Here is a 26,788-nt window from a genome sequence, read left to right on the forward strand (position 1 = left end):
TGAGCTTATTCATTCCGAATCCTCATCCCTGGGGGAGAGATGGACAATGAAGCAAAAGAGGAGGAGGAAGAGGAGGAGAACAATAGTTCCCTAAACTACCACCAGTGTCTCTTACAAAGTTATGTTATTTCTCTACTTGCTGATCCAATTATGCAACCATTAAAATAATTTAAAAATGATATGGTGACATAGGCAAAATATTATAATTTAGTAAGATTAAAAAAAAAACACAGGATTGTAGCATACAATATGTCTGTATTTGGAAAATCATGTTCCAGAATCAAATTAATTCAATGACATATTAGATGATTAATATTAATTTAATTTTTCAATTTCTCAAATATCCTGTAATATTAGAAAATATTAGTTAATAATTGTCATAATTTAAATAATTAATCAAACAAAAAAAGCCCATCAGCTGAACTTAAGTATGGTCGAGATATTGAAAAGCAAACAGAGTGAGAGGATATTCTACCCTAGTCAGGGTTCAGATTCTTCTGAGAGCCAGGTGCTATGTTGAGAAAATGATTTCTCAAGGTGAAATTCTGAGCATCTGGCACCTCTCCAAATGAAATGTTTGTCTTTTGTTTTCATTAAAGCAAGTAAAACAGAAAAGCTTGATGAATTTAAACTATATGTGAAGGCTATGTTTTGGGTGGGCACACTGACATTAATACAGGCACCCAGAGGGAACTGGAAGAGACAGGTGCTTCCAGAGCAACTCAGACTGAGGCCTGAGTGCTACTCAGTGAGAGAGACAAACAGCAGTTTTGAAAACCAACACGGAATCTAAATGAAGTCTCAAGGGGAGATACTTTGCTCGTAGGTTCTGGTTCTCACTTGGGTAATTCTGTGTAGCAAGACCTCACATTGTGCAGCAGTAGATATAAATTATATATAGTGATAGTTAACACTTCTCCTGGACAACTCCAGCTGGTCTTAGAACAAATATGGTTTTGTCTAAAACAGAGTTGATTGCCCCCGTCTGGACACAGGCTTAGGAAAGGCTTGAAAGAAAGAAAATGGCTGGCTGGTACTGGCAATAATAATCCATTTTTAGGAGAGACATCCATTCAGGAAAGCCCTGGATTTGTACCAGATGTTAGATCCATCAGAATGCTATCAGCTGCCTGTAACATACAATCCCATCTTAAAATGCCAATACTAAAGTCATATGTTACTTAGCAGAACAAGTCCAGAGCTAGGAGAGCTAATGCAGGTGCCCAATGACATCATCAAGGATGTGGGTCTCCTCATCTTCCTGTTCCAGTTTTTATCCTGGGCTTTGCCTGTACTCACTCCCTTTATGTAGCAAGATGGTGGGCCCAGTGCAGCATCACACGTAGACACAATAAGATCCAGAGGAAGAAAGGAAACCTTCCATTCCTGTGTTTCCTTTTGACAACAAGGAAGCCTTTTTCAGAAGACCTTACTTTTTCTCACATTGTCTTGACCATAGCCGCACCAAATGCTTACACCTAAACCAATTGCCAGCAAGGGGAATGAGAAAGCCTAATGTAGTGAAGGTCATGGCCGTGTGAAGGGTAGATGCACCAATGGAAATAGAATTCTATTAGAAAGTGGGAGGAAGGCATAAAAGGTATAAACCAAAGCATTGCTATACCTCAGTACCCCATTCTGTTGACATTAGTCTCTTCCCCTGCAACCAAAAACCATCTCCCTGGCTGCTACAGTCTCTTTTTCACTTTCTAATCTATCCAGCAACTGGAAATGCTCTTCCCAGGTAGGTCTCACTTGGAGAACATCATGGCTTCTGTGGAGCTTGCTGGGAACTCTACACTCAATCAAACTTCCTTTCTCCGTAACCCACATCACTGTCCTTATACTCACCACAGTCAGTGTTCCATTTTAGTCAGTTATGCAGCTTCTTTCTTCCCCAAATTAGACCATGAACTTCCAGGGCTCAGACACTATGCCTGGTTTACATCTCAGTGCCCACAGTGTCCAGCTCTCCCCGTGATGTTTTGGGTTTGTTCACGGGAAACACCAGAGCTTTGCGTCAAGTAGCTGAGATCCAAGAAGCCATCTATCACATCTACATCCTGTTACTCAAGGCCAATGCCTAGGCTCCTAGCTAAAAACTGTCTAAGGAAATGTGAAACATGTGCAAGCTAGACAGGAGGCTGTCCTCCATTTGCTTGCTAATTTCAAGTACATGTGGACAGAATGCATCCTTGAAATGTTATTGAGTAACAAGCAAAGTCACATCCTCTGCAGCTTCCTCTCCAGCCCCAGGCAAAGAGGGCCAGGGTCACCCCCATAGGAAATGTCTCAGGAACACACTAAGCATGCAGGGAATAGCCAGTTCATTAACTTGACTTCATCTTAAAAACTAAGTTCAAACCAGTTACTGTTCACTCTTATTTGGTGAGTGCTATCCTGCCAGTCCTCAAGGCTGCCAGACCCTTTGCTTCAGAATTATCTCCCTTCTTGCACGATGCAGCCGAAGACAGGTCTCCTAGGCTGTGACCTCCATTTGCAAGTCTCCTATCTCCCATCTCTGCCCCTGAAGCAAAGGCCATAACACCTTCATGGTTCTCCAGGTGACAATGGAGACTGACTGGCCTCACTCATCTAGTGATGGTGTGTAGCCAAAGCAGAAAAGTGGGGGACTTCCCCCTACACCTAATTAGGTGCTAAAGTAACCCAAAATTGCACTAATTATCCAAGCAACTACTTAAAAGGCCGTTTATGTTGAAGCTACCAGTTTGAAAAGAGCACCGACTTTGAAGTCAGACAGAGATGGATGCAAGTCCCAGCTCAGTCACTCATCAGTTTGCTGAATGACCTGGAGCAGGCCAAATCACCTCTCTGAGCTTCCGTTCCCTCATCTCTAAAGTGGCCATCACGATATTGATCTCATAGTGTGATGTGGCAATTTAATTAAAAGAGAATGCAATCGAAGAACCAAGCATGGACTAGGAGCTCAATTAATGGAAGCCAGGACTCCTATTAACCCCTCTGTCCAGTGCCAACGGCACTGGCGGTGATTTCCAGGTTCACAGACTGTCCAAGGTGGAAGGGCTCTCAGATACCAACCTAACTCGGTGGTTCTCAGCCCCGCCTGAATCATGTGGGGGAGCTTTCAAAAAAACATCATTTCACAGGCCCAACCACAGACCAATTATATAAATCAGTACCCCTGGGGACAGAGTGTGGACATCTATGGCTTCTTAGTCTCCTTACTTTACAGAGGAGAACACGAGGCCAGGAAAGGTGACGTGGTTCTCCATGGTCTTTTCCCGTTTCGCACGGCCACATCAGGCCAGTGCTTCAGACAGAACATCGTGGGGACGCTAGTTCCGTGGGCCACGGTCCCTTCCAGAAGCACGTGCGACTGGCTTGTCCTCCGGGCCCTCTCCCCGCCCTCTCCTGTGCAGGCAGGACAAGGCCTGGGAGGTGTGTGTGAGGGCAGCGACGGGCAGGAAGGATGGGAACATTCTAGGTGGCAGGAACAGAGGGTCCACTTACCAGTCCTGCGCCCAGCTCCCCGGCGCCCGGTGCTGCTGCTGTCCCCGGAGACAGTGCTTCTTCCACCGGCTGCTTCCTACCCAACATCGCTGCGCTCCGGGGCCCCACGGCTGGCTGCCTCGGCCCAGCACCAGCCAGAGGCCCGGTGGACATTACAGAACCCAAGCGCTGTCCACTTCACACCTACTCTGAGCCCGGACTATGCGGGTAGGAGACATAACGGCGACGGGGGCAGACTGGCACCTGCCCTCCTGGTACCATCATGTGTCCGCAGGTGGCTCTTGGGCGGCGGGCCCTCTACCTCCCGCACTCGGTCTCTCACACCGGAGGCCACACTGTTTGCTAAGCGGTGGACAGCCGTCCTGCCGGCGCCCACTGCACACACACGGCGGGTAGGAAAGGGTTTCGGGAGCGCAGTTCAGGGGCGCACGGACTCTCAGAAGGTTAAGAGTTTAGGGGCCGCCGCTCGGCTTTTGCTGTGGAAACCTGGTCACAGGTCCCCGGACTTCGCCCGCCCACTGTGCCCCGCAGGCTTAGGGGCGTGGTCACTGGTGTGAAGCTGCATGGCACTGGGAGCTGTCACTGATTGGCTGGCTGTTAGTCACTGGAGTGAGGCTGTTGCTGATTGGCTGGCTGTTAGCCACTGGTATGAAGCTGTTGCTGATTGGCTGGCTGTAGGTCACTGGAGTGAAGCTGTTGCTGATTGGCTGACTTTAGCAACTCGGTCTGGGTGTGCAACTGATGCCTGAGGCACCTAGTGGGCCATAGCAAGCATCCCCTGCAGCTTCCTCTCTAGCCCCAGAAAGGTACTCCAACCGGTCTTTTCTTTTCTTTTTTTAAATATATTTTATTGATTTTTTACAGAGAGGAAGGGAGAGGGATAGAGAGCCAGAAACATCAATGAAGAGAGACCCATTGATCAGCTGACTCCTGCAAACCCCCCTCTGGGGATGTGCCCCTAACCAAGGTACATGCCCTTGACCGGAATTTAACTCATGACAATTCAGTCCACAGGCCGACACTCTATCCACTGAGCCAAACCGGTCTCGGACAGTCTTTTCTTTCTTGATATTGTATGGAGATGTCCCCCCAACCCCTGAACCCTTCTGGGTCCTTTTCAGCTAATTCTGGGTCCTGAAGGGGAGACCCTCCAGTACCTAAGGGCAGGAAGCTCACGGCCTTGTTAGGCAGTGGGGCACACTTCTAAAAGTGAACCTGTGGTGCAGGCAAGGTGTTCATAGAGCAAGCGTTCATGGTGTGTGTGCCACCTGTGTTTTCGCCCATGTAGAAAGAAGCCTCGGGGGCCACACGCCGCCCTACGCTCAAGGCCAATGAAGGCCAAGAGCAAAATACTAAAATAATGTAAGGCCACTGGAACCGAAGCATCTCCAAATGAAAAGCTGACAGAAACCGTGTGCTTCGTTCTCATTTAAAGGGTAAGAAAACCTGGTTCACAGACATGCCCACGTTCCCATAGCATGTTGCTTGACAAAGTGAGACCCAGGTATCCTCATTCCTTGTCCTTTACTGAAACCTACTGCCCCTGAACAAGAAGGAAGAAGCTGGCTGCTCTTGTTTAAAGTGATGGGGTGCCCTGGCCGGATAGAAAGTTTTGGTTAGAGCCAAGGTTGTGGGTTTGATCTCTGGTCAGGGCATATACAAGAATCAATCAATGAATGCATCAATAAGTGGAAAAACAAATCGATGTTTCTCTTTCTCTAAAATCATCTTTTTAAAAATTGAAGTGATGGGGAAGTCATGCATATAAAACCCTCTTGGTTGTCCAGGTGCCCTAATTTCTTACATCGGCCCTGCTGTTTTTCCTTCCCTCTGCCCTGGTGCAATGCTTCCCCTTGTTGGAATGTACTCAGCTGGAGCGTTGAATCCCAGAAGGCACCTCAGCTAGCATTTCTAAGCTGCATTTGCAGGTCTGTCCCACTGGGCCCCTCTGGAGGAAGGAGCAGAATGGAGGACACAGTCTCTGCACCAGAGGTCAGCCAGATAATTGGGCAGGTACCCAGCACCTCCCTTGCTTCTGAAGCAGCTCTTCCAGGAATGTTGGCAGATGCTCATGTGGGGCGGCACAAACACATTTGTCAGCAGCAGCAGCAGCTACCCTGTCTGGAAGGGTAATAGGGCCTGAGAGAGGCTATGGCGGCAAAGTCTGTCCTCTATGCGCACAGACATCTTCTGCTCGTTCATTTCGGAGCCTCCCCCTAACTACCCTGCTCTCTGGTTCTTCTCAGAGTCCTTCATCTCTTACCAAAACCTGCTTTCCCATGTACTGGTAGTGTTCCTTACTCTTACAAAGAACACGTCCTGGGCCTGCATGTGTTGGGTGCTAGAGATAGAGAGAAAGCACTAAAGCGGGCTCCTTTGCCCACAGGTAATCACAAACAAGTCAAAGAAAAAGATTAATGAATAGATATGAGACCAACAATATGCCAGGCCTCTGCTAGGCACTTCATATTCTATTTAACTCACAGCACTGAGAAGCAAATGTTATTTGTGGTAGACAGAACCCTAAAATGGGCTAACTTCCCGATCCCTGGAGCACATACTCTGCAAGTTCCCTCCAATGGAGTGTGAGCAGGATCTGTGAAGATAATGAGGTATCACTGTCTTCAGTAGGTCACATTATATAGGACTATCATAGAGGACCCCAAACCCCAGGTAAGAATGAGTCTCAGCTGACACCTTGATGTTAACCCTGCAAGAGGCGGAGCAGACAACCCAGCTACACTGTGCCCAGACTTCTGACCTGTGGAAATAGGTGGTAACTCTCTAACCGTGCAGTAATTTGCTATGCAGCAATAGAAAACTAATACAGGGTGATATTAAAAACACTTAAGAACTAGCAGGGCATGGGCACCAATCAATTAGAGTGGACACAGGCGCGCAAGCAGGTGGTGTGGGCAGAATATTAGCCTTGGAAGTAAGTTTTGTAATGCTCACTTTACAGATGTGAAAACTGACATTCAGTGGAAGTTGACTAGCCCAAGACTTCATAGTTAGTAGAGGCAGAGACAGATTCAGTCCAAGGTTTTGTGCTGAGCAGTTTAGGATAGAAGCCAAGAGCATAGGTTTTGGTGCTTTGAGAGCCATCCTTAGGGACCTGGACTTGATTTTCTGGGTAATGGTGAACCACTGATAAAGGCCAGTGAGATGTTAGGGTGGGATAGAACCTAGAGCATTTGGCAGGTATGTCTAACTTAGGAAAAGGTTCCATTGGAAAAGCAGAATTACAGCAAGTGACATAGAATACAGAGTCTGATAACAGGACTGGGCCTTGCATAGCTCTGACAGTGGGTTAAGACTATGTAAAGCTGTGCTCTTTGTTTCTGGTGCTGGGCCTGGAGGCATGAGAGGTCAGCCAGCTGGTGGTCTGGAAGGAGAGCTGGGTGTGAAGTTAAGGGAGAACAAGGACTAATGGGAACCAGGCAGCTGACCAGCAGCCCAAAGGACAAGCTGTGGCCAAACCCTCATCAGAGTCCTAAGATGTGGGGGCTGCAGAAACGGAAGTCAGGTAAACCCAGGTTCAGATCTTAGCCCTGCCACTCCCAGCTCTGTGCCTTAGCTCTTCACCCACTCATTGTACAATGCCTTTCATTGGTGGATCTTGCCTGTGGGAATTAGCACTGTGGTCGATTAATGTTGATTTTCTATTTCCCTGTGCTTCCATCTCCACATCTGTAAATGGCACTTGTGAGAATTTTTAAAGGAAAATGGAGCACCATGCCCAGCACACAGTGTCCAATAAATGCTAGCTTTTATTATTCAAAGATACCAATGTCCTAAAGAACATTTTCTTCTAGGTTAAATATCCCTGGTTCATGTCATGCTCTCGGGCCCCTCACCATCCTGGATCCTGAAGGAACATCCCTCGCCTACTGCCAGTCCTGTCCTTACCTATTCCTGCTGTCACCTCCAATCTTCAGGGCTAAGGGACACTGTGGAAACATAGGTACAGAAGCTGGGACAAGCTGTGCTTTTTCATCTGGCAGGAACAGGGAGGTGTCCAGGGAAGCTGAGAACAGCAGCCCTGGAAGTGAGTAGGGAAATGCAGCAGCTGGCAAGGGGCAGCAGGGGGTGGGGATCCCCACCCACAGTACTGCAGATCGTGGATGATGCCTTGGCCCCTCCCTGACCCAGTGCTCCCTGCTCCCTGCTCACTCCAGATGGGCAGCCATAAGAGAGGTGCCTTCAAAATTATAAATTCCCTACAATTCCCTGCTCCAGACCTCCTTGACCTAGAAAATCCAACCAGAAGAGAACTGCCATCCCATCTGGAGTCACGGAGCACCCAGGGAGATCTCACTTTAGCTCTGAGGAACAGGGCAGAGCAGACAGGCGCTGATCAGCATGGGCTCCTCGGTGCTCCTAGCAGGGGCCTCTGAGGTCACTTCACCTTTGCTGAGAAGACTGAGGCTGAGAGAAGGAAATGAATTTCCCGGAATCATAGGCAAAGTGTAGCAGAGCCTGGCTTATAGCCCAGCTGTCTCCTATAATCACACCCTCCTTGTTTCCTCCTTAACCCACCCACAATATCTGCCTGTGTGGTGTATACACACATACATATGTTATAGATATATACAGACATATACACCTATATAAGATTCTCAGTGAATGCATTAGAGACAATTTAAAAGATGTAGAAAAGATTAAAATAATCCTAAATTCACAAATGATGTAATATTTGGGGGCATTTTCTTTTACTTCTTTGAGCATACACATGACACATGAATACATAATAATACATTTTAAACCCTGGAATTTACTATAGGTTTGCATTCTCTTTATTACATTATCAAGTTATGTCTACAAGTATTCTTCCAAAACATTTAATAGCTTTAAAGTACATCATATGGATGTACTCTTATTTATTTCCTTATGGGTGACCTTGAGATTACTTTTTTATTTTGCAATTTAAATAAAACTTCCACTTCCAGACAAAACAGGGATCAGATTTACTCCCCATGCCTGGAAAAAAACCAAGGTTTTAAAGCCAGCAGTTTTTAAGAAACTGGTCACCAGGCAATGAAGGACAGAGACCCCCAAGAGATGGAGACCTCTAAGGACAGCGAGCCCTGGGACTGCTCCAGCGTCCTGCCTTGGTTCCCAGGTCCCAGTGAGGGTGGGCACCAAGTGGAGCATGACGAGCTCCCTGAATTGAGCAGGAGCTGGGAGTCCAGAGAGACCAGTTAGTCAGAGACACGGGGGGTGTTTCTGCACAGAGCAAACCCTGGAGGCCCTCAGGTCCGCCTGAGTCTTCAGCAAATATTGATTGGCACCTGTGAGGGAACTACTAGAACTGGACAGAACTATTTGAAAGTGAATACTCCTCTATGTGTAACTCATGTGTCAAATTAGAAATCAAAAGGGAAATTAAAAAATATCTTGAACTCAATAAAAAGATACTCTAATTTAAAAATGGGCGAAGAAATGGAATTTTTTTTTTTCAAAGAAGACACTGAAATGGCAGATACACACATAAAAAGATGCTCAGTAGAATGCAGTTTCTCATTTGCTGTGGACATGACCACAAAACATTTCCCCAATAGGTTTTTTTCCTGCTATGTTGGAAGCATAGCATTCAGCCCACTGGGGACATTTTACTAACCTTAATTTACATTGCCTAGCTCACTGTCCACTATAAATGTAACACAAACTCTATGAGGTTTTTGTAATAGCCGCTGGTAATCAGTGAGATTTTATGATAGCCTCTTAGATGTCTGGGGCCTCGCTGGCCTTTGTCTAGCTAATCCTCAATTACCATACAGTTTGTGATCATGATAATCTCTATTTCTACTCTATAAGATTGACAGCAGGATTGAGCAAAAAAGGGAATAGGATGATTAAGACAAACTCAGGAGGAACTAAGGCAGTGAAGGTACTCAGAACATGTGAAGTCCTTAAATAATTTACTAACTTTAAAAAATTGTGCCTATGTCACAAATAATAAAAGCCCTTTATACTTTTTGTAGAAAATAAAATAAAATAAAAAGATGCTCAATATCATTAGCTGTCAGGGAAATGCAAATCAAAACCACGAGATACCACTTCACACCCACTAGCATTGCTCTATAAACAGGACAGATTAATCAGAAGCATTGGGAAGGATGTGGAGAAATAGGAACCCTGATACACTGGTAGTGGGAAGTTAAAATTGTGCAGCCGCTTTGGAAAAGTTTGACAGTTCCTCAAAATATTAAACACACAGTTACCATATGACCTCCAAATGCCATTCCTATGTACATACCCAGGAGGGGTAAAAACACATGTTCACACAAAAACTTGTATGCAAGTGCTTAGGCACATTATTCAAAGTAGTCACAATGAATAGAAATAACCCAGATATCCATCAGCTGATGAGTGGATAAACAAAATGTGGTCTATCCCATATAATGGGATGTTTCTCAGCACTAAAAGGAAGTGGTGTCATGTACAATATGAATGAGCCCCGAGGACATGATGCTGAGTGAAGAAAGCAGTCACAAAGGGCCACATATTCATGGTGCCATTGACATGAAATGTTATGAAAATGTTCTAAAATTAATTGTAACAATGGCCACACAACTCTGAATACTAAAGCCATTGAACAGTATGTTTAAAATGGGTGAATCGTAGGTCGAGTGAGTCCTATCTCCATGAAGCTGTTAAAACAAGCAAAGCCAGTGTGGTCTCCAGGGGTTCGGATGCCCAAAGGATTGGTCCTGGTCCATAGACCCCAAGGATGAGCCCCCGTTGATGTTTCCTCCTCCTAATCTCTCCATCCCTCCCTTCCCCTCCCCTGCAAGCCTCACAAGTCTAGGTACTAGTAACCCAACACCTGAGCCCTGAGGAGACCATGGCAGCTTCACACCAGCCTTCAGTGAGAAGGAACTTGCCAAGTCAGAGCACTGAGGCCGTTTCTCTCCACCCGCAGCAGAGCAGGGTTCTGAGAGACTGGCCAAGGAAACACATGCTTCCCCTTTCCCACGGCCAGTGGTCCAGAGGAGTTGTGCTGGCTCCAAGATTGCAGGGGAGGGTGCCTGCCCAGCCCACACAGGGGAGCCCCTCTGCCCAGCGGATCCATGGCTGCCTGCGATAGGAACTTACTGTCCTGGTGTCCTAAAGAGTTGCAATTATTTTCTTAATGGCCAGTTTTTAAAAATCCAAGGAACAACTTCCGTTTGGAATTTAATATCCTGGTGTCCTCTATTTTTAAAACCTGCCCATATATTTTATTGCGATCATAGGACCATGAGTGGAGGCAGGGCAGGGACATTGTCCCCAACATGCCAAACACCAAGAGAGGAGCCCACAGTACCCTTAGGAAATGCCAGGGCAGCAGTGAGGGCATTCTCCCTCCTCCTTCCTGCTAATACAAACTGTATCCTTTCTTCAAAGCTGGTCCAAACAAAACCCCGTTTCTCATAACAAGTTTTCACTAGCTGATGTGAAATTAAAAAAAAAAAAAAAAGCACATGGCTAATGTGTTATAGTCATCGCTACATTTAATTAGCTTTGCTGGGAATTTCTCCTACCTTTTTACTTTCTGTGTGCCCATTTCTTGTAAACTGCACAAAGCTAGATTGTCCTTTTTCTAATAATCCATCCTGAGACACTCTCACACATACTAAGTGTGTGTTCTTGGAATATGTATTTTTATCTGTTTCCTTCTCTGGTGAAATTCTATAAAGCAGTAGTCGCCAACCTCTCGGACCTCACAGATCACCGGTTGGTGACAGCTGCTTTAAAGGGTTTCCAGCTATCCATTGCCTTCAGAGCTCCTAAATATTAGGTCTAGTAATAATTAATGTCGTTTTCTAATACTTTTTTTAAATCGAATTTATTTAAACAATACAACAAAATTTAATCAACAATATAGTTGCCGTTGTTTTCTACTACTTGTGCCCAACGCTCAGGAAGCATTTCAATCCCTCTGTTGTAAAATTCTTATGATTTTGATGCAAAAAATTCGGTCAATGCATTTTTGAGGCATTCTTCATTATTAAATTTTTTTTCCAAGAAGAAAGTTTTGCAAAGAACGAAACAAATGGTAATCAGAAGGGGCAATATCAGAAGAATATGCAGGTTGAGGGAGAACTTCCCATTCCAACTGGCGCAGTTTTTCAGCAGTGATTCTTGCAGTATGCGGTCGTGCATTATCGTGGTGAAGAATTACGCCCTTCCGATTAATCAGCGCGGGTTCTTTTTCTCTTAAAGCTTGGGCTAACCTTTCCAATTGGGCACTATACACTGCACTTGTAATGGTTTGGTTAGATGGTAAAAGTTCATAATGAAGAATTCCTTTAAAATTCCACCAAACACACAACATCACTTTTTTCGCATGCAAGTCAGGTTTTGGCGTGGGCTGCGGAGCCTCATTTTTGTCCAACCATTGAGGCCGCCTTTTCAAATTAACATACAGCACCCATTCTTCATCTCCGGTAACAATTTGCTCTAAAAACGGCAAACGGTTTTGACGAGAGAGGAGCGAACTGCAAATTGTGACTCTTTGATTACGGTTGTTGTCGGTCAACTCATGAGGAACCCATTTTCCAAACTTTTGGACTTTGCCAAGTGCACGCAATTGATTGGAAATTGTTTTTTTGTGAACAATTTAAAGTTGTTGCAAGCTCTTGTTGGGTAATTTGAGGATTTTGCACCAAAAGAGCTTGAAGAGCTTCTTGATCAAAATTGGACACACGGCCTCGACCACTCTTGTCATCTAACGAAAAATTTCCCTCGTGAAATTTCTCAAACCAACGCTGGCATTTTCTGGCGCTAACTGCATCTTGACCAAGAGCACTACAGATGTTTTTTGCAGCCTCACTTGCTTTTCTTCCTAATTGGAACTCGTAAAGCATGCAGTGCCGAATATGCTCTTCATCCGCCATCTTCTTAGCCCTAGTTTTGCAACAAAAACCAAACCAAACACAAACTTTTTCAAGCAAAACTTGTTAATTGCACTTCACACGTTCTGTAGATACCACGTGTTTGAAGGTTATGTCAATACAAGTCAACGCCAAGCAAGATTTTAAACGAATGTTTAAAAACGACATTAATTATTACTAGACCCGATACAATAACATTAAAACACCCAAGTACGTTTGGTCTTTATTTGCTAATAACACTATACAAGTGTCTTTCTCAGTTTCCTTCAAATTTAGACTGTTGGCTTTGATGGTTAACAGAAGTAACAGCCATTATGAGAGTTTTTGCACTTGCTGTGAAATTCCCACTGAAGAGTTGCAATAAGTTTCTTAATGACCATTATCTAAAAATCCAAGCAACAACGTCTATTTATTTTAATATCCTGGTGTCCTCTGTTTTGAAAACCTACCATATATTTTATTGCAATAATGTTCCAACAATTCTATTTCTGTGAATCTAACCTAAGAATATAATTCTATTATTATTTAAGACCGGAAGTGACCTAGATGTCCAAGAACAGGAGACTGTGCCGATGTGGAACGGAATCTGGAAGGATTGGTGGTGCTCGTTAACGGGCACAGATAATGCCGTGAAAGCGCCATGTGATGAAATGCTGAAGGCACCATGTGTGTTTAGTGTGGATGGTCCAGATTGTCTGACATAGCTGTGAAGTCAGTGAACACATAGTCAGCTATTTGCATGAGCATTTTAATGTTTTGTCTTTTGGACCAAAAGAGGATACATGCACAGGTTCCTAAGGATGGAGGGCACAGAGGGTATGGAGGGAATATGGAGATTAACCTTACCACCTTGGATTGACTTCTGAGCTCCCTAGAGAGAATGGTCAAAGTGAAATCTCTTTCCTGCATGTTTTCATAGGGCCACATACCTCTGCTTTATTGCACTTACCACAATTGTAATTCGTGTAATTATGCGATTAATGTCCATCTCTCTTTTTGGTCTTTGTTTTGCACACTACTTGACAGGAAGTCATGGAGAACAGGGAAGGGGGAGAGCAAAGGAAAGGTAAGGTAGAAGGGATACAAAGGGGGGAAGGGATAAAAAGGAGGGAAGGAGAAAGAGGGAGAAGTAAATTTTTACAAGGGACATTGTAAATTGGGAAAGTAATCTCATTGTTTTCACATCGTAAGACTAAAACCAAACAAAGGCTATCAAAATGATAATAAATTTAATGGCTGATTTAATACCCCTCTAATTTCATAATTAACTAGAGACCCAGTGTACGGATTCGGGCACCAATAGGGTCCCACAGCTTGGCCTGCTCCCTCTTGCAATCCAGGACCTCTCGAGGGATATTGCACTGCCGGTATTGGCCTGATTACCACAGGCCAAGCCATCCAACATCCCCCAAAGGATGTAGTAGTGCACGAAGTGGCAGGCGGCTGGGGAGGAGCCCAAGCCCGGCTGATGCCTCTCTGGGTCCGTTTATCCTGGCCCCGCCTGCCACCACCATCATTCAGTAGTGAGGAGGCTTGTGCCGCCATAGCTGGCGCCCATTGGTCAGCTGAGTGGAGTTCCCGCTGTGGGAGTGCACTGAGCGTCTGCCCCCTGGTGGTCAGTGCATGTCATAATGACAGGTCAAGCAGTTGCCTAGGCTTTTATATATACTAGAAGACCAGTGCATGGATTCGTGCACCAGAGGGTCCCTCAGTGTGGCCTGCGTGGATCTGGCAGAAACCAGCAGTCCAACGCCGCCTGCCACTCCTGCAATGGCAGGAGACTTTGTGCTAATCCCAACCCCGTTGTACCTGCTGCTGCTGCTCGGTAGTCTCGCTGCCGCTCTGCTGCGTTCTCCAGGCTGCAGTGGCCAGTCGTGAGTCCTGCATCTGGCGCCCACCAGTCAGCTGTGGGAGCGCACTGACCACCAGGGGGCAGCTCCTGCGTTGTGTCTGCCCCTTGGTGGTCGCTGCACATCATAGCAACTGGTTGTTTGGTCGCTTAGGCTTTTATATATATATTTATTATTTATAATAAAAACATATAATAGGAAAAAAATGTGCCTCATTTAAACAATTGTTATTTTTATCAGTGCTAAGGATTTTGTAATCTACTGTTTCTGCTTTTCCCTGGATCTAAGACAACTCAGAGTGCAATTTTCTTTTTATCCACAGTCGCTCTATCAGTGGAATGGTCTAGACAGCTGTTTTCTCTTCATTCTACAGGGCCAAGGGCCATAAGGAAAAAGTCCTCTTCTATTTGTTTACCCCTGTTGACATGAATCTTTATCATGTTAGTTTTTAAATCCATACCAGCCTCTCTATATAACTCACATTGTCCTATGTGTGTGAATTACTTTTTCAACTAGACCAGTGATTCTCAATGAGGGATATAAGAAGAGAAGGGGTCAGAGGATGAAAGGATAGGCTGACACTTAGAACCATCTCAACCTGTCCTTTCTAAATTACGTACAGCAGCTTACCTGTGCCCTCAAACCATAAGCATCACTGTTGTGAGGTGACACACCCACAGTAGCTGTTATACCCTAAGGGGGAGTGAGGAGGTAAAAGCAAAAAACAAACTAGTGATTAGGATCCTATTTTCACTAAAAGGTGAAATCAGAAGCTTATCAGTTTGTTTTTTTTGTAAATATATTTTATTTATCTTTCACAGAGAAGAAAGGAGAGAGATAGTGAGCTAGAAATGTCGATGAGAGAGGAACATCAACCAGCTGCCTCTTGCACACCTCCTACCGGGGATGTGCCTGCAACCAACGTACATGCCCCTGACCGGAATCGAACCAGGGACCTTTCAGTCCGCAGACCAACGCTCTACCACCAAGCCAAACCGGTTTCAGCAAGAAGCTTATCAGTTTTAATCCTGGATTTAACACTTACTTTAAATTCCTTATTCTCAAATAAATACCAAAATACCCTCCTTTCAATTTGTAAGTGGTAAATGTATGCTAAGTGTTAACAGCCAGAGCTCAGTAAACGCCCTTTAACCTTTATTTTTCAAGCAGACTTGGGAGGTCCTTGACATTAGGAGGTTTCTCAATCTCAGCAACAAGGACATTTTGAACCAGATAATTTTTTAAATTGTTTATTACAGTTGATAGTCAATATTATTTTATATTAGTTTCAGATATATAGCATACTTATTAGACATTTAAATAAATTTACAAAAATGATCCCCTCGATAATTCAAGTACCCACCTGGTACCATACAGTTATTACAATATTATTGTCTGTATTCCCTATGGCATACTTCACATCCCCATAACTATTTTGTAACTACAGCTTGTACTTCATCCCTTCACCTTTTTCACGTGGGTCCCTCTATCCCCTCTCCTCTGGCAACTATTAGTTTGTCCATTGCATCTCTTTTGTTTGTTCTTTTAGTCATTTAGACTCTACATATAAGGAGAATCACATGGTATTTGTCTTTCTCTGACTTATTCCATTTAGCATAAAAGCTTCCAGGTCCACCCATATTGTCGCAAATGGCTAAGATTTCATTCTTTTTTAAGGTGGAGCAATTTTCCATTCTATATATGCACCACGTTTTTATGAATGGATAATTCTTTATAGTGGGCTAAGTCGTGGGTCCCTGCCCCCAGTGGCACTCATATATTGAAGTCCTGACCCCCAGTCCCTCAGATGTGAATGTGTGTGGAGATAGGGTCTTTAAAGTGGTAATTGGGATAAAAGCAAGTTTATACAAATGGGCCCTGGTCCAGTCTGACTGGTATCCTTACAGGAGAAGATTAGGACACAGATATGAGAACAAAAAAGAAAGATCATGTGAGGACCCAGTGACAGCCAAAGAGAGGGCTCCCAGAAACCAAACCAACTGACAACCTGGTCTTAGACTTCTACCCTCCAGAACTGTGAGGGGAAATTCTCTTGTTTCAGCCACATGGCCTGTGGCACTTTGTTAGGGCAGCCCAGCAAATACTCTATGTTGTAGGATATTTAGCAGCTTTCCTGGCCTCTACCCATGATACTAGTGGCAATCCCAGTTGAGAGAGCTAAATACCTCCACACATTCCCAATGTCCCCTGGGGAGCAAGTTAGTCCTCCCTTCCCCACTGAGAACAGCCTCACAGGCGCTGTCATCTCTGCACTGCCAGTGCTCAGCATGGTGCTGCTACCTCACTGCGTAGACAGTTAAATATGACCTGAGTGAATTCACTGCCTGCCTCCGTGGCTTGGCTCTCACTGCTCCCTCGCAAACTCATTTTGCTGCAAACAGTGTAGTAATTATTTCCAGTTTAATTTATAGCAGACTATGTGCGTTTTACTGATACAAGCACTTTTCCTTTTAGCATGATTTCTGGCAACTCAGGCGTAAATATCATACCGATGTTAAGCCCTGTGCTGTCTGACATTGCCCACACACTGCCCCTCGGATCCTTCGACACATTCAGTGGGTAATACCACCTTTATTTTCCCTAATGCACACTCGTGATTTTAGGTCAGGAGTGGGGAGCTTCACTTCTGCCAAGGGCCATCTGGATACTTATAACATCATTCTTGGGCCATACACATTATCAACTTAAAAGTTAGCCTATTATTTGGGCAAACATTTAATTTATTCATCCTTAATGCCTTGGCAGGGTCAGACATTCCCCACCCCCATTTTAGATTAAATGGTTATGACAAATTATTATGCAATCACTTGAAGCTCAGGGAACTCATAAAGAAAACAAATGGCCATTTAAGTGTTAGAACGCTTAACTCTAAGTTATAAAGAGACTCCACACATTACCCTGAAACCTGAGAGCATACCAAAATGTCAAAGTCCACGGAGACACTGTCTGGAAAGCGGAAGTCACAAGCATCCTGGAACATTCAGACATTTGCTGTCTTAACACTGCCACATTGGCTAGCTTGTCACTGGAAGGCTGATGCATCTGGGCTGGGCGGTGGCGGAGGGTGAAGACTGACGGAGACGCCAGGCAGGCCTGAGGGACTCTGGAAGCGACGGGCACTGGCGCTCATTTCACACAGAGATCTTTCTGACCAAGCCCTTCGATGATTTGTAGCTTATACTCAAGATACTGTTTCAAGCACATGATTTTAAATTGATGTAGAGTCTAGTCATTTACAAAATCCATTTATTGCAGCATTCTTTTTAATGGCTAGGATTCAAAGTGTTAAAAATTCCATTTACCCAAGTGAAAAGAAAGACTAACAATAACCATTTGTCATTGCCATTTCTGAAGACTGCCCAATGTTTTTAATTTATTGTTTATGACTAACATCTGAATAATGTGTAAGACATGGGTCTAACAACTGACTACCTTAAACTCAGACAACAAACATCACTAACTGTTATAACGGGCTTGGTGGCATTCAGTCGCACACGCGTGCATGCGCACATACACACACAACACACATACACACACAACACACACACACACACACGCACGCACGCACGCACGCACACACTTGCACACCGAGAATGCTGACACCAAGGGTGTGAGTTATGACATCCTGCCTTTCTACAGAGGCCTTAACTCCTCGACTGCTCCTGTAGTAAAAAGTTGAAGAATCCTTTCTGAAGTGGGTTTCTCCATGAAAAAGAAGGAGAATGGGTTAAGGACATTTTGAAATCTAGAAACAAAGCCAAACAAAAAAAACCTTTGCAGAAAAAGCCTATGTACTATGCAAAACTGGTGAATGTGTGAAGTCAGGATTTGAGAGAAATACTCCCAGCAAAAGGTAACTGACCAAGGGAGGATGTTTTGTAACTTCCCCCTCCCCCTCACTGAAAAAGACAGAAGAATGAAAAGTTGGTTAAAAATATTTAGAATTTATACCCTTATGTGGGTATAAATATGAAATCTATATGGCAACAGAAGTACCATATTCGGATCACTACCCTGGGAAAGTCGCCAAAGTCACGCTAGTTCCTATTCCGCTTGTTTCTCGGCTCCATCTCTGCACTTTCTGGTCTTGTCCGACGATTCTGTGTTGGACTTGTTTCTGTGTCCTGAAGATCATTTCTGAAAACAATAAAATGGAATTGGCATCTTAGAAAACAATGACCGTTATTATTTATAGCAGTTTCTAGTTTACAAGTGCTTTCATAGACATCTTTTCACTTAAACCCCCAAACGGCCCTCTACTCCACTGACCAATCTGTTAAAAAAAATTATTATTATATATTATATATATTATTATTATATATTATATATTATACTATAACTAGAGGCCTGGTGCATGGAATTTGTGTACCAGAAAGGGGGAGGGTGGGAGAGGGCCTGCACCCTTTCCAATATGGGACTCCTCGAGGGATGTCCCACTGCCTATTCAGGGCAGTCGACATCCCTCTCACAATCCAGGACTGCTGGCTCCCAACTGCTCACCTTCCTGCATTCCCGATTGCCCCCTAACCACTGCTCTGTTGGCCTGATTGATGTCTAACTGCCCCCCTGACAGTCTGTTTGCCCCCAACTTCCCTCCTCTGCCAGTCTGGTCACCCCTAACTGCCCTCCCCTGCAGACTTGATTGCTCCCAACTGCCCTCCCTTGCAGGGTGGAGCCTCCCAACTACCCTCCCCTGCTGGCCATCTTGTGGCGGCCATCTTGTGTCCACATAGGGGCAGGATCTTTGACCACATGGGGGCAGCCATATTGTGTGTCGGAGTGATGGTCAATCTGCATATTACACTTTTATTAGATAGGATAGAGGCCTGGTGCACAGGTGGGAGCCAGCTGGTTTGCCTTGAAGGGTGTCCCGGATCAGGGTGTTGGAACTGAAAATGGAAACTGCCTTGGGTGGGATAAGAGAGTGGGTTCCCATATACAGATAGGGAGTTCCATGGTTTGCCAGGACCAAAGGAGGGAGCACCCAGGATTTCCTATCAGCTTGTCCAGATGTGGGGCAGAAGAGAAAGAGGAAGGGTTAAGACCTAAAAGCTGCCAGCAAACAACAAAATAATGGAACCAGACTCCTTATCACAGGGTGTAAACTGATGAAGAACTCAGTCCAGAGAAGTACTATTGTGCCAGCTCACAGCTGTAGCACAGTGGAAGAAGCACTAGACTTAGGCTTAGGAGATTCAAGACAATTCACCATCCTTCTGGGCTCAGATTTCTCACAAACACAGTGAGTGAAGTTTCTTCTCTTCCGATAAAATGAAAGTACCTAATCTAACAAGTACCACTGTTATATTAGTTTATAACAATGTAGCACATATTAGGAACTTGAGAGGTATTAATTAAATATTTTCTCTAATACTCCAAAGTAATTTTTTGCTAATTTTATTAATATTTACTTCCTAGAAAATAATGGAACAAAGAAAAGAAAAACATATCAGCCAACATGCCAACTTCGTTGGGATAAACCTATTTCTGTCTCTGGGTAAAGGTCTATTAAAAAAGGGTCTTTGGTTTTGTCACCAGATGATAGAAAACAGTTTGGTTTCTTTCTACTTAAATAGAAGGGTGACTCAATATATGCTATGACAGAACTGGTATCCAAAAAGACAAGAGGCATGAGCTAAATCTTAAAAGAGGAAAAGTAGGAAGGATAGCCAAAACTGGTTTGGCTTAGTGGATAGAGCGTTGGCCTGCAGACTGAAAGGTCCCAGGTTTGATTCCAGTCAAGGGCATGTACCTTGGTGGTGGGCACATCTCTCATCAATGTTTCTAACTCTCTATCCCTCTCTCTTCCTCTCTGTAAAAAAATCAATAAAATATATATATATATATTTTTAAAAGTAGAAAGGATAATAAGTGTGTCCAGAGATGATTTCCCAGATTCAGGACAGGCAGGCATTAATGGCAGTAGAGGGACACTAGGTTCAAAAGGAATGGACAATGAAAGGCGGTCAGTAAGCAAACAGATTAAACTTAAGATTCTGTGAAGTCAAATAAGCAATACAAAACAATCAGAGTGATGACTGGATGAGTTCTGCATTGTAACCTTTACTGCATACAGTTCTTGGCACAACACTTGAAAGGGAACAGGAACAGACAGACTGGGGCCTGTTTTCATGCCTGAAACTTGCAGAGGCAAGGAGCTTCCCAGGTTCTTTTGTCTCAAGGAATCATCCTTCTTTCCATTATAGGCCAGGCCTGGGATGAATAAGATCATTGTCTGCAGGCAAGTCCACAGGCCCACTCTGCGTTTAGCTTGCCTGGCTCTACACCTGCAAACGGAGGCCAGGCCCATCAGCAATAATTTCTTTCGATGGGCTTTTGCTCCTTGCTGCTCCTGAGTGGTTTCCCTTTCCAGAGTTTTCCTCGTCTAACTTGTAAGGATTTCTTGGGATTTGTTTTTTTCATCTTTTTTGCTTTTTGGTATATACTGAGGTTTATGTATGCTTATAATTACTTTGTCTTCCTGATGGATTGATCATTTTATCATTATAAAATATTTCTTTGTCTTTAGTTACATTTTTGTCTTAAGGTCTATTTTGTCAATTATTAACATAGCCAAGGCAGCTTTCTTTTGGTTATTGTTGCATGGAATATTTCTTTGTATCCTTTTACTTTCAATTTATTTATCTTTGAATCTAAAGTGCATTTCATGTAGAAAGCATATAGTTAAATCATGATTTTTCTTTAAAAAATCCACTGTCAATCTCTGCCTTTAAAAAAAAAAAAATATATATATATATATATATATATATATATATATATATATATACACACACATACATACACACACACACACACACACACACACACACACACACTGATTTTTCACCGAGGAAAAGATAGGGATAGATTAGAAAAAGTAATCCTCTCCCAGAATGCAAAAGTAATCCCCTCCCAGAATGCAAAGTGAAATAATACTTAGCTGAAAGTAATGCAACCAAAATCTCATAGTTTCATGCAACACTAGTTTGAACCATCAAATATTTCATGTTGTGTTCCTTAGATAAACCACATTTTTCCATTTCCATGAGAGAAAAACATCGATCAGCTGCTTCCTGCACACCCCCTACTGGGGATGAGCCCACAACCAAGGTGCATGCCCTTGACTGGAATTGAACCTGGGACCCTTCAGTCCACAGGCCGATGCTCTATTCACTGAGCCAAACCGGCTAGGGCCAATCTCTGCCTTTTAATAGAACATTTAATCCGTTTATGCTTCGTGTATTTACTGACAAGGCAGGATTTATGAATATCATTTGCTATTTGTTTTCTACAGTGCTTATGTCAATTTTTTGGTTCCTCTATTCTCTGCCTTCTTTGGTGTTAAATATTTTCTAGTGTACCACTTTACTCCCACTGCATCTCTTTTATTCTATTTTAAATTTCTTAGTGGTTGCCCTGATAAATATAATTAACATATTAATTTATAACAAAATATGCCTAGAAGGATAACATAGATACTTATAAAACTGCTACATTTGTTGAAAAGTAAAGCTGTGGAGACTTTTTCTGATTCTGCCTCTAAAGCTACATATGGAGCCCTGGCCAGGTATTTCAGTCAGTTAGAGCATTGTCCCAAGGTTGCAGGTTCAATTCTAAGTCAGGTCACATACAAGAAGCAACCAATGAATGCATAAATAAATGGGACAAAAAATCAATGTTTCTCTCTCCCCTCCTCTAAAGAAAAAATCCAAAAAAACAAATAAAGCTACAGTGTAGCATAAGTTTATTTACACTATTGTGCACTCAGCTGATATCAAGAGTCCTGGATTCTGATCCTGGCAGTGCCACTAACTAGCTGTGGACCTCGACCTAGTCAATTCACCTCTCTGGAACCCAGCTTCCTTCTCCACGTAATGAGGGGACTGGACTAGAGGAGCGCTTACATTTTTCCAGCTTTAACATTTATTATCAAATGATGGGGTTTGTTTGCTAAGAATTTTCTTATCAATAATGATTTTAAGAGGTCATCATTGTTAAAAATGGACTTGGGCTCGGGAATTCTGGGCTACAGCCTGTCACAGCCACTGGTGTCAAGATGATTCCCAATAAAAAAGAACATGATTACTGAAGGAGTGGCCTCCTCTCCCAGAATGCAACGTTAAATAATGCTTAGCTGAAAGTAATGCAACCAAAATCTCACACTTTCATGCAATACTAGTTTGAACTATCAGTATCTCATTAGTCTGATAAACCTACTCATATTGTATTCCTTAGATACACCACATTTTTCCATTTTCTAGCCACTCAGTTATGAAACTACAAAATGTCAATAGCATAGCAAACCTCTCCTTTGGAAAGATAGTATAGCTTATAGGTTAAAAGTGTTGACTTTGACACATTAAGCTCCTCTCAGTTCCATCACTCATCGCTTACTGCTAAGTGACACTGGGCTGGAGACTTACCTCTTTCAGCTTCAGCTACATTATAAAAAGGAATAACCATACATCACAGTATTGTCATGCTACTTAAATAAGAGCACAGATGTAAAGTGACAAACAGCCATAAGGACCATAAGGACATGCTCCAGAAGGTAAGGAAAGAGAAGACTTCCATGAGAAGCAGGTCTCGAGTTTAGGCCTGAAGGGTTAAGAGTAAACGAGAAGAACGATGAGAAGAAGATTCTGGGTAGAGACAAGCATGTTCAAAGGCTCTGCGGTCAGAGGGCATGTGACATGAGAGACACCTGTATCAAAGGAGCAAAGCACAGGTGTGTGATAAGACCCAAGACTGGAGAAGACCAGATCATGCAGGACCTTTCAGGCATATTCAAGAGTCCCTTCTCAATCCTAAAAGGAATAAGAAGCTGCTGTTTTTAAAGTAGAGAGATGAGTAACAGTGATCAGATTTTCATTTTACAAAGGTCACTCTAGCTGCAATATGGAGATTAGATTGTAAAGAAGCCAGAAAACAAGGATAGACAAATTAAGACACAATTTATTGCCCAATCAAGCTACAATGGTAGCATGAACTAGGGTGATGAGAAGGGTAGAAATAAATCAATGGACCCTAGAGATATTTAAGAAGTAAATCTGTAAGAGTGATCACAGAGGCACCATAGAACAAGATGTCAAGAAAGACAGATTTTTTTGTAAGAAATTAGCTGAAAAGGAACACCAGAAGAGGATCATGTTTTTATTTTGCTTTAAAAACTATTTTGGGGGGTGTAGGAGAGTAGATAAGGTCAAGTGTTCAGCTTTGCTGATTTTAAAGAGTCTTAAAAATATCTAAGAAGAGACATCAAGTAGGGAGTTGATATATGTATTTGGGGCTCAAGAGAGGTACTGGCAGGAGAGATAAATTTATTAGGAGATCAATTTAATCTTGATCAACATCAACAATTAATGATCTAGTTGAGCAAAAGGAAAACAGTTTTTTGTGTCTCAGAAGCCAAAGAAGAGAGGTTTTTAAGAAAGATGAAGAAGTCCTCGCTGGTTTGGCTCTGTGGATAGAGAATCAGCCTGTGGACTGAAGGGTCCCGGGTTTGATTCCGGTCAAGGGCACATGCCCAGGTTGTGGGCTTGATCCCCAGTGGGGAGCATGCAGGAGGCAGCCGATCAATGATTCTCTCTCATCATTGATGTTTCTATCTCTCTCTCCCTCTCCCTTCTTCTCTGAAATCAATAAAAATATATTTTAAAAAAAGAAAGGTGAAGAAGTCAATAGTATCAAGCACTGTTAATAAATCAAGAGAGATAAGGCCTAAAAATGTGCTCTGGATTTAGCAACATGGCAATCTTCAATGGCCTGAGTGAAAGCTATGTCAGAATGATGGGACTGGCTGAATATGTTAAAGAACAAGTAAGTGGGAAATAAGGAAACGGAGACTACAAGTAGAGATAATCTATTAGGAAAAGAAGGAGAGATGCAATAGCAGCTGGAGGATGAGAATGACTGAGATGAGAGGCTGAGGTGTTTTGTCTGCTGCTGTGTGGCTGGCTGGTTTTAGGATGGGAAGGATTTGAGCACACAGGAAACCCAACAAAAAATTACAGATGAGAAGGAAAAGTTGCCTTTGAGAGAAGGGACACAGCGAAGTTCCTGACAAGAGAGTTGTATGTGGGAGGAATTAGCCTCCAATATGTGTTAGGACATCCCTTTATTATAAAAAGAGGAAATGAGGATTAAATCTAAACAAATGCAGGCAGATTTTTATGTTTGGAAAGATGAAGATCCCACTATATGGCTTTGGCTTTCTCTATAAAAAAACAGATATTCAGCTGGGGAGGTGGGGGGGAGGGGGGAGCCGCTGAAATAAACTGAGTTTTCAAATAATCCTTGTGAAGAACAGGACAAAGAAGTGATCGCAGGCCCAATAGAATGCTGCTAGGCAATTCTAATGGCCTATGGGAGGTATGTGATCATGAAATTATTGTGTATTTTCCCTGCTATACTACAGGTCACTCCTGTAGGTGGAGATTAATGAAAATGTATTGTTTCTTGTCCCTGCTTACCTACCAGCGGGAACTGGAATAATCCCCCACCCCCACCCCAAAGTCTCATTTCCCAGACTGATTCATAAGTGGTATAGGAGAAGTAAAAGTGCATTTATTCTACACTAAACACATCTTATGGCTAGGAACATCTAGAAAAGGATTAGAAATTTCTAAAGACTCGAGCCAGTGCTTAAGGCCAAACTATAATCAACTATTGGAACAATTTGTCTTCAGAAAAACAACTCCTGACAAATATTCAGAATTATTACACTGAGATTCCACTTAGAAGCAGAAATATATAGAAACAAGTAATAAACTAGAAATCTTTACCTGGAGGTGTGTGTATGAATGATTACTATCTTAAATCAGAGAGCACAAACATTCTTTTGTTTGAAAATCAGCTGTGCAGAATTATAGTTTCTTAAGTCAAAACGGACACTTAATAATTACGAGAACTCACTTATGTGATGCTTCCCAGGCTTCCTCCTCTTCAAGAATATCTCTAATGATGTCCGAACTGGAACTAAAAGGATATGTGTCAATATTGCCAGACAATAAAAAGACCGTATGGTTCTATTTATATAAAATTCTATAAAAAAAAAAAAAAAAAAAAAAGGCAAGCTAATCTATAGTGACAGAAAGCAAACCAGCAGACCAGTGGTTACCTGTAAGGGGCACAAGATGGGTAGGGTGGGGTTACATGCTGGCAAAGGAAACTTTGGGAATGAGGGCAAGGTTCACCATCCTGATTGTGGTGATGGTTTCATAACTGTATACATATATATACATGTCAAAATTCATCCAATTATGTGCTTTAAATATTGAAGTTACTTTTTAAAGAAACCTTTATAAGTTAGCAATAATAATGAAAAACATACAAAAGCTTAAATAAATCTCTCAACATAAAACCTGGATTCAAATGGAATATAGTCAAAGGCCTTTTCAATTTCCTATGGCAACCCAAGATCAAATCATATGGTTTTTGTTGTTGTTTTGAGAGGGAAAAAAAAAAATCCATCAGTTGCCTCCTGTATTTGACAAGGATAGAACCTAAAACCTAGGTACAGTCCCTGACCAGGAATTGACCCACAACCTTCTTGGTATATGGGATAATGCTTCAATCAATTAAGCCACCCAGTCAGGGCTCAAACTGTGTCTTAGAAACTGCACTCTAGTCATGAGATTCACAAGAAATACTAAGTTCTGATGTGGCTTTTACTCCCTCTGTAAACAAAGTAAAGTAAAACTAAATTAATTTTAATAGTGCTAATAATGGAATTTGTTATAATGTAACCTAGCTTAAAATACTATGTATTTCTGGCCTATCTGTGCAGAGTAAAGAAAATTATAGAGGGCATGTATTAATTCTTTTTAAAAACATGTTTTTACTGATTTTAGAAAGGGAGGGAGAGAGAAATGATTGGCTGCCTCCTGCACGCCCCCTACTGTGGACTGAGCCCACAACCCAGGCATGTCCCTGACCAGGAATCAAACCAGTGACCTTTGGTACATGGGACAACGCCCAACCAACTGAGCCACACCAACCAGGGCTCATGCATTTATTTCATTATATCTGTTAAATCGAGTTGGCTCAGTGGATAGAGCGTCGGCCTGCGGACTGAAGGGTCCCAGGTTTTATTCCAGTCAAGGGCATGTGCCTTAGTTGTGGGCACATCCTCAATGGGGAGTGTGCAGAAGGTGGCTGGTCGATGTTTCTCTCTCATCGTTGATGTTTCTGATTTTCTGTCCGTTTCCCTTCCTCTCTGTAAAGAATCAATAAAATATATATTTTTAAAAAACACACACACACACACACACACAACTATTTAAGGCTTCAGCATCTTGTTCTTACCCAAATAAATCCCTACCAAATAAATATTTTTTTAAAAGGACATGAACAACAATTAATCTAGAAAGCATTTCTTTAGACATCCAAGGACAGAAGATCAGAGGCGCTGGAGGGGCAACTCGGAAGTAGCAGTCACTGCCACAGGATGGAACAGGCTAGAGTGAGAGGCTCGTTCTCAGGTCAGAAACAAGATTTGGAAATGCTAGTGTCAATCCTATTTCTAAGGACACTCTAGTAGACCAA

General features: G+C 43.0%; 1 protein-coding gene and 1 non-coding gene across 8 annotated transcripts in view; one reads left to right on the plus strand and one right to left on the minus strand.

Annotated features, from left to right (window-relative positions):
* Positions 1-8,988: 8,988 nt before the first annotated feature.
* On the plus strand, positions 8,989-9,105 carry LOC118715800. Its single transcript, XR_004986957.1, has one exon. It is a non-coding gene; the product is annotated as a small nucleolar RNA SNORA32 (small nucleolar RNA).
* A 6,660-nt stretch (positions 9,106-15,765) lies between these two features.
* RAD18 (RAD18 E3 ubiquitin protein ligase) overlaps positions 15,766-26,788 on the minus strand; it is an 80,146-nt gene continuing 69,123 nt past the window's right edge. For 5 of the 7 annotated variants that reach the window (XM_036430986.2, XM_045579118.1, XM_045579117.1 and 2 more), the window contains 2 exons: positions 25,157-25,219; positions 15,766-18,379 (listed from right to left, as the gene is read on the minus strand). In XM_036430986.2, the coding sequence (XP_036286879.1) occupies positions 18,280-18,379; positions 25,157-25,219 (163 nt within the window). In that variant the 3' untranslated portion in view covers positions 15,766-18,279. The remainder of the gene's footprint in view (positions 18,380-25,156; positions 25,220-26,788) is intronic. The other 2 variants (XR_006741095.1, XM_036430981.2) reach the window with 2 other exon arrangements.

Source organism: Pipistrellus kuhlii, unplaced genomic scaffold (genome assembly GCF_014108245.1).
Source record: "Pipistrellus kuhlii isolate mPipKuh1 unplaced genomic scaffold, mPipKuh1.p scaffold_m20_p_11, whole genome shotgun sequence".
In the NCBI taxonomy this organism is placed as follows: Eukaryota; Metazoa; Chordata; class Mammalia; order Chiroptera; family Vespertilionidae; genus Pipistrellus; species Pipistrellus kuhlii.